Source organism: Belonocnema kinseyi, chromosome 5, assembly GCF_010883055.1.
Source record: "Belonocnema kinseyi isolate 2016_QV_RU_SX_M_011 chromosome 5, B_treatae_v1, whole genome shotgun sequence".
Lineage (NCBI taxonomy): Eukaryota > Metazoa > Arthropoda > Insecta > Hymenoptera > Cynipidae > Belonocnema > Belonocnema kinseyi.
Window position 1 is genome coordinate 116,342,822 of NC_046661.1, and position 9,022 is coordinate 116,351,843.

Sequence of the window (9,022 nt, forward strand, 5' to 3'; positions counted from 1 at the left end):
AGAGCTAGCCACACAAATAAATAAGCAGAATCTGGCAGATCAAAAACGCTCAATATCTGTAAACCGACTGCCTTCGGCTGTTGAAATAGCTGCTATCAAAATGAAAGTGGAACAGCAGCTTCTTATTGATGAACTCGCCTACGAAGATGTGGACAACGAAGACATGATTGATGCTGAGGGCATAGGTGCTAGGGATAATGAACATCATGTACTGGATCCATTAGAACCACATCCGGATATTAATAAGGATGATGTGGATAGGGAAATCCCAGAAAAAATACATCACCTTGAAAGGAGTTTTGGTGATGCTTTACTAGAGTTTAGGTATGTAGAACCAACACTAAGGCATTCTCCTCCCAAAATGAACGTCACAAATGATCTGCGTGCACTAATAGCACATCTCGACAGTAAGGTTTTACCAATGTATTTGAACGTAGCACAAACTGCGTTAGAGGTGCCTACTCTTGTATACTGTGCAGTATACTTGTATTTGTCCCAGCAAGGTCTCGAAATCCACCATGGAAGATCAGGTTGGATATGGATGTCAGCAAAGTAAGGTGCAAATTGGGTCGATTAACTGAATATAAAAAGGAAATAGAACCAGAAAGCTGATAAACTATGTTACTAAAATCATCCAGCCTCGGCTCATCTAGACATTAACACCCGCAATATTGGATGAGATTCTAGACTCCCAACAATAGAGACTTGATGTTCTTACTATAAGACTGTGTCGATACAAGAAAAGTAGTGCACAAAGGCAACAAAATCGAAACTTTCAGACAGATGAAAAAAAGTTCTATTGTCAACTGAGAGTAAAGCCAAATAACCAGCAAGAAACCGAAGTCCCTCAATTGGAAGATATGACTAACTACTGGTCGGTTGTTTGGGGAAAAAAGATCAGATGCAATTTGTACACTGTGTGGTTCAAACTGGAGGAAGCAAGGGCAAGCAATAACCCTGAAATGCAACTGACAAACATCACAGCTTTGGATGTTTCAGCGGTCTTGAAAAGGGCAAGTCACTGGAAATCTCCAGGTCCGGACATGGTGCACAACTTCTGGCACAAGTACCTGACGAGTGTGCATCTTGTGTTGGTAAGGTGTTTTCAGAAGACCATTGAACATCCAGATCTGATGCCAGGCTTTATGCTCCAGGGTACTACGTATATGTTACCAAAAAACCAGACGCTCAAAATCCATCTGTCTTTCGACCGGTAGCCTGTCCTCCAACAATTTATTAATGTCCTACAGCTATCATTGCAAATAAGGTATATTCCCATTGCGACGAGAATGACATTCTTAAAGAAGAACAAAAAAGATGTTGTAAAAACTCGCGAGGCTGTAAAGATCTAGTCACTATAGACGCTGTTGCCATGACGCAAGCTCGTAAGCATCAAAGGAACTTACAGATGGCATACATTGACTACAAGCAAGCGTTTCCTTCCGTTCTGTTTAGCGTTAAATCCATTAAGCAGAACACTGAACAGCATGTCTCATGGGTTTAGAATTCATGATAATGCGGATGGTCATCAAGTGACCCATCTTATTTACATGGATGACCTGAAGCTGTACGCTAGTTCAGCCCAGAAACTGCAGCAAGTGATCGCTGTCACAAAGCAGTTTTCTAATGATATCCACATGAAGTTGGGACTAGATAAATGTAGAACAGTACATTTAATCAGAAGGGAATTAGGGACCGCAGAGTTAGACAACGAGTTCGAAAAATACATCGAGGCAATGGCTGTGGTCTAACACCGATCTTGAAAAGTTAACTAGAATTGTTCGCGTAGAAATGACGAAGCACCGAATACACCACAGATATTTAGCGATTGAAAGGGTAGTTCTACCACGACATTTAAGGGGTAGGGGCGTTGTGGATGTCAAAAAACTGGGTCAGTCACAAATTATACAGTTGCGAGACTATTTTAACAGCGAACGAAATGTTGCGCTTTACAGTAGCATCTGTGAAGCCGATCTTGCCTATACGCACTTAAATTTGTCTTTAGATGGGGCCTTGAATATCAGGGCAGAAACCATAGAGGAATTAGAAATACAATGGAGACAGAAATCCATCCATGGCGAGAACCCCAAAACCTTAGATTAAAATGAAGTGGATAGTGAGGCTTCCAATATTTGGCTCAGAAAGGGTGTTCTGTATCCAGAGACGGAAGGATTCGTCGTTGCGATAAAGGACAAGGTTGTCGGCACCAGGAATTATCGCAAACACGTGTTAAATCAAGAAGTAGTTGACCGGTGCCGATTATGTGGAGATACCAACGAATCCATCGAGCACATTATTGATGGCTGTCGCGGAATGGCTCAGACAGAATATACGCACAGACATAATGATTTAGCGGGCATTATACATCAACAACTTGCCCTAAACCTAGGACTCTTAAAAGAATGGATGCCTTTCTATAGATATATACCAATGCTCGTTTTAGAAAGCGAAGATTACAGCTTATATCGGGATGTTACTATCCAAGCGGATCATTACATCTGATCGACCTGACATCGTGATGCGAGAAAAAAAGGTGGAAGAGTCTACATCATCGACATTGCTTGTCCGCTTAACCGAAATTTGCAGTCAACCTATACAACCAAGATCCACAAGTATAACGAGTTAAGGCATGAAGTAAAGACCATATGGAGGAATGTGAATCATGTATCTATTCATTCCATTGTGATTTCGGCTACAGGCAATGTGCACGCAAGTTGCACTGAACATCTTGAACATTTAGGAGTCAGTAGAGTATTGGCAGCAGCTCAGAAGGCAGTTTTATTAAACATCTGTCGCATTGTAAGAAACTTTCTTGACCATCAGGAAGTGAGCGACTAGAACCCCGTGGAGTGGCAGATGGTAGCTCTAAGAAAGCATCCAGAATTGTCACCCCCAACTGTTGTCACCTCCAACGCTCGTGGCCGCTCGTAATTGTATACCTACAAAATCATCGCAGTAGGTTTCGAGCATCGTATTAAATTAGTTGAATTAACCCATAATATTCTAATCTCATCAGTCACTTGACTTAGACCGTGGCTATGATGTACAACCGGGTTTACCCGAGTAAAAGTTTAATGAAAACACAAAATAATAGAATGGAAGGAATTGAAGTTACTGATTGAAAATCCTAACTTTGAAATTCCATCTTCTTATTTTTATCATGAAAACTTGTGAAAAGCAACAAAATAAAAAGTTTTATTTTAATATTGTATTCCTAACGAGGATATTTCGAATTTGTACGTGAACATTCTGGACAATTTAAAGAATCGTGTTTATACAAGAAAAATATACACTTTATTTTCACATTTCTATTAGAAAAAAAAGAAAACTAAAAAATACTTTAATATAATATCAAAAAAATATTTTCTTTTACTATTTTATTCCTAAAAAGTATAATATTTCGAATTTTTACGTGAACATTCCGAACAACTTAAAGAATTCTTTATTCATGCGCAAAAATATATGCTCTTTATTTTCATATTTCTATTAAAAGATAGAAAACTAAAAAATGCCTAAATATACTATTCAGCTAATTAATTATTTAATTAGTAATATTATTGACAAAATTAAAATTCAATTATGTACATCTTATTGATAAAGCTAGTGTTTCTTTATTCTTTATACCTATATTTATAACACAGTGATCACAAATTGAAAGAATAAAATTTACCTTTTATTTCTTTTTAAGCAAACATACTTAAAAGGCCAATTCACAATCAATACTAGTTTTCGAAATTCACACGCGGCCTTTCAAATGTTCTGATACATTTCATTAGCCCCTGCCCCCCAAATCAAATATAAAAAACAAAACTTCATACGTTTTGACTATGGTTGGCATCATCATTGTTAAGCGAGGCCCATGGCCGTAATTCAGTTCTTCATTGAAGCACACTTAACCCTATATCCTCAGATTTAGTTTAAACTGATAACTTTTTTGTTTAAACCTTTTGAAGCCAGCACATCAAAAATACTTTGTGTACTACTTCCAGTTTATCCAGTGTTAAATAACCAGAGTTGTAATAGAGTAATATTGATACTTGCCCAGAAGATCAATAAAAATTAACATAAAATAATTTATTTTCAACTGCTTGACAATCTGACATCAAAACTCTGTCAGTGGATTAACTATTCTCTAATATTTTTCAGTCAGATAATTTATTTGTCATTCTGAGATTCTATGTTTCTTCACTTCTTCATGTGAGTCTTTAAATGTCTCATTTTACCCATATAGGTATTAAATTTCTTATCACATATGGTGCACTCAAAAGTCTTCAAACCTTCATCATGAATTTTCGTATGCTTAACTCTCAAAAGCGATAAATCTTCTTTCTTCTTGTCTAATTCTCTTTTGTTTGGTTCAACAGTTTTATTAGAATTATACGTTTTTCGTCTAGCTGGGCGTAATTTCGAAAGATATGCATTTGCACGAGTCTTTACAGATTCTTCAGAATATTTAGTTTCAGAATCGCTAGTTTCAGAATCGCTAGTTTCAGAATCGCTAGTTTCAGAATCGATTGTTATTAGTTCAGAAGCATCCGCTGATAAGTCCATGGAAGAATTCTCGAAAGCTAGCGGATCACATTCATCATTCTCTGTTAATGAATTTATCATTTTAGTTTCAGCATCCATTGGCGGGTTTTCTAAAGCCAGTGGATCAGATTCATCATCGGATGGTGGATTTACAATTTCACTCACAACATCTCCTGGCGGATCCTCCAAATGCAATGGATCTATTTCACTCCTCGCTGGTAGCAAGTTAAGCATTGAAGCACCTTCTTTTGTTTCGTTTTGAAAATTTGGTAGTGAACTTACTATATTTAACCTTGTATTTTTCCTTTCACTTTTCTCGATTTTACCTTTTCTCGTAAACACTTTCTTGATCGGCCTCAATATCAAAAGTTTCTCTCCTGGTTCTTCCTGAAAGCTGTACCGAACTGGTCTTTTTTTACCAACTGCGAATATACTCTTCTCCGACTCTTTAATTTCCATCAGATCAATTCCTTTCGATCTTTCAAACTTCGTTCCAGAAACACGACCTAAAATTCTAGGCCTAAGTAAAGACCGACCTTGTACCTTGACGGGGCCCAACTTTTTATCCAGCTTCTTTTTATTAGGCTCACATATATTTTTAAACATGATTTCATTATTAATTTCCAAATTATTAACTACTATTTTATTATTTGTCAGATATAGCTCAGTCGTTGAATTTACATCAGAATCTACTACCTTTTTTATTCTAGAGTAAGTGGTTTGAGGAGGATTCATTAAATTTAGGCACCTAAGGTGTTCTCTTTCCCTTTGTCTTTGGTGTTTTCGTTGGCGCTCCTTTTCGCGTTTTTGTTCAATCTTACTGGGCAGCATGTTGGTCTGAAGTGAGCTCTCGCGCCAAACAATCTTCGGACCGACGGACAAGCGTTTCAAATTGCCATCAGCATTTAATGTGGGAGCATAAAGCACATTATTTGGAGGTGATCTAGAATTCTTTGAACCCTTCGTATTCTTCATATCGTTTATAAGCTTCAGAATTTTTTGATCTTCAACGCTAAGTTTCTCTGGCGGCGGCATTTCGTCACTCTCAAAATGGTGTTTCATATGAGGAACAAACTTCTTCTTATCATAAAAGGCTTTCTTACAAATATCGCACTCGAAGACTTTTCTTTCGTCGAATAAGTCACATCTTTCACTGTGTGCTGTCATTGCCAAATACCGAGCATAACATTTCCCGCAATGATGACAAGAGAATGGACGTTTATCTCCGTGTACCTCCATGTGGGCGCGAAATTTTCTCTCTGAACGAATATTCTTTTCACAAATCCAACAAGTGAAATTCATTACGGAGATATCATGTAACCTTGTCCTATGTTCTTGTAAAAGCGATTCTGAACTAAACCATCTATGACAAACGAAACATATTCCTTCAGGATGAACGTGTTTTCTGTGTATTGTTAACAAAGACTCAGAGGTGAATTTCTGTTTGCATATCTCGCAATCATTTTCGTGTGTGTTTAAATGTGCTATATAATTATTCTTAAAAGCGAATGGTTTATTGCAAATATGACAAATTAGGGATTTTGGAAACTCGCATTTGTGATCCTCAAGGAGCTGTTGACTTGAGAATATTTTATCGCAGTGATTGCAGATGTGGTGTATTTTTAAATGGTTGGAGTACTTACACGCGCTGTGGAATTTCGCAGGACAAAATCTGCAAGTGTATTTGACTTCTCCTTCGTTCGCAGTTAGAGTTTGCATAGGTTTTTTGTCGGCTAACTTCTTTTTTATGTATAAAGTTTCCCACAGTCTAAAGTCCTCGGTGTGCTTTTTAGTCACGTGTTCTAAAATTGATTTTTTGCTCACGAAATTTCGAGCGCATCCTGCACACTCGAAGAGAAATATTACCTCTTCTATTTTATGGCGTGGAATTGCTCCTTCAAATGGATTTGATATTTTAGGTTGATCGAGTCCTTTCGAAGGTTTCACCACATGAATTTCTTGAATTTCGAGGATATCTTCGGTGGATAGTGTTGGAGCAGCATCTTCGTTTCTGGAAATAAAATAATATTTGACGATAATTGGGAGTGTGCAAAACCTTGCGAGTTTGTGGAATACTCTAGAATAGTCCAAAACGCATACAGACTCAAACGAACATGGTAAGAGATTTTTTTTGTTAAAATAAAACTATAGCCTTCATTTGATAGAACGGCATCAGTTGAGAATAACTTGTCATGTTTAAATAAACAAACTATTTTTATGTCACACATGTATCAATATGGCTGTTCTTCATGCCTGTGGAGCGATCTTGAAGTTCCCCTTTTCATAGATATACAGGGTCATCAAAAAGTATCGGACCCCCCCCCCCCATCTGCGAAAATATGCGTTTTCGTGAGAAATGTTTCAGGCAAAAGTTTCAGGGTTTTGGACGAGGATTTGAATGGAGGCCTTGAAACTGACCTTGATGGTTCTTTCAAGGTCAACTTTGATTTTTCAAATGGAAACCCCTATTTTTGAAACCGCCAATCGAAAGAATGGAAAATTTTACGTTCAGATATTCATCAAGATCATGTGACCCGATGACCTTCGGGGTTATTCCAGGGTCGTGTAAACTCAAACAAGGTCTAGATAGCTGATCAGCGAAAATTTGCGTTTAAAAAAAAAGTTAAACATTGTATCCAGATCCAGTCGACTAAGGCGAGATCCATCGTAGGTCTCATTACTCCACACAAAAGAAACCCCATGTGAATCCGGCCAGCTGAGGCGAGATGTTCTAATCAGACCAAAAACATACGAACTTTTGTTTGTGGTCTGATGAGACCATCTCGCCTAACTGGCCGGATCCACATACGACCTTTTTTTTGTGGATTGACGAGACCCTCAATGGAGTTCGCCTCTGCGAACCTACGATGGATCTCGCCTTAGTCGACTGGATCTGGATACAATGTTTAACTATTTTTTTCTAACGCATATTTTCGCTGATCAGCCATCTAGACCTTGTTTGACTTTACACGATCCTGGAATAACCCCGAAGGTCATCGGGTCACATAACCTTGATGAATATCTGAACGTACAATTTTCCATTCTTTCGATTGGCGGTTTCAAAAATAGGGGTTTCAATTTGAAAAATAAAAGTTGACCTTGAAATAACCTTGAAGGTCAACGCCAAGATCTTCAAGGTCACCATTCAGATCCTCGTCCAAAACTTTGAAACTTTCGTTTAAAACATTTCTCACTAAAACGCATATTTCCGCTGATCAGCCTTATCAGACCTTGCTTGAGTTTATAAGATCCTGAAATGACCTCGCTGGTCATCGGGCCACATGACCTTGATGCATATCTAAACGTAAAATTTTTCGTTCTTTCAATTGGCGGTGTCAAAAATAGGGGTTTCCATTTGAAAAATAAAAGTTGACCTTGAAATAATCTTGAAGGTCAACGCCAAGGTCAGCTTTAAGGTCACCATTCAGATCCTAGTCCAAAACCCTGAAAGTTTTGCCTGAAACATTTCTCACGAAAACGCATATTTTCGCTGACAGGGAGGGGGGGGGGTATAAGCTGAAAAGGGGAAATTCAGGTTTCATTTGCAGTCATGAAAAACAAACAAAGTAACTCTTCTCATCTTTGATACGTAATCTACTGGTACTAGTATATTGACAGTTCTTTTGTCAAAACTGTGTTTTTGCCCATTTACACTATTTGTCGGCGTCCGCGACAAAATGGCCCGTATGGCTGGTTCTAGTTTAAAAGATATTCGCGGTTTCTAATTTAAGACGTGAAATGGCCATTTTCAGATTTATGCGGGTGATGGTACTATCCCAGACAGTAAACGTGCGGGGCACGTTACACGAACGGCGCACAGTGTGCATGCTTAAAGTTCATCTTGCTGAAGAACGCGCGCGATTTGAACTAATATCGACTTTCGTGCGCCTGAAATTAATATGAATATATCAGTTAATAAGTGCTGAGAAATACATCTGCGAAATGGAGGATGATCCTGGAGACACGCACAAAATTTACTTATGCTTAAAGAAAAAAGAAACTATTCCATGTTTTAAGTTAACATGAATGCTCCTTGAATGTGATAGCTTCAAATTCTTGTTTTTACATACGTTAAATAAAACAATTGAAGAATTAAGTTGTGATCTAGCGAGATCCGGTGAAGTCTTCGATTGTGTTATGTGCGAAAAAGTATTAGGATTCAAATCCCGTGTTCGGAGCTTTCACACCTATGTTCGGGCCTAGACAGTGCGCGTAATAAATTTACAGAAACCTGTTCTTTTATTCACTTCTCGTAGCACATAGGTTAGGGGGGGGGGGGCAACGTCAACCAGTTGACAGTGAATAATTTTTTTAAAGTGAATGAGATGTTTGCTTTCAATTCTCATCTTGTTATGTAGGTGAATAGGTGCAATCTCCCAAACCCATGTTACGAGAAACAACCCCAGAGATGCACTTTTACCGGATGTTTTACAGTCCGCTGCACTAATCTTGAGGTTGAATGTGTCCAGGCATGTGATGACGTCACGTAACC

At 38.2% G+C, this 9,022-nt stretch overlaps 1 protein-coding gene across 1 annotated transcript in view; it reads right to left on the reverse strand.

The window, feature by feature from the left end:
• Positions 1-3,655: 3,655 nt before the first annotated feature.
• Positions 3,656-9,022, reverse strand: part of LOC117172882 — a 22,811-nt gene continuing 17,444 nt past the window's right edge. Inside the window, exon 4 of the mRNA XM_033361158.1 lies at positions 3,656-6,541. Within this exon, the coding sequence (XP_033217049.1) occupies positions 4,186-6,541 (2,356 nt within the window). The 3' untranslated portion in view covers positions 3,656-4,185. The remainder of the gene's footprint in view (positions 6,542-9,022) is intronic.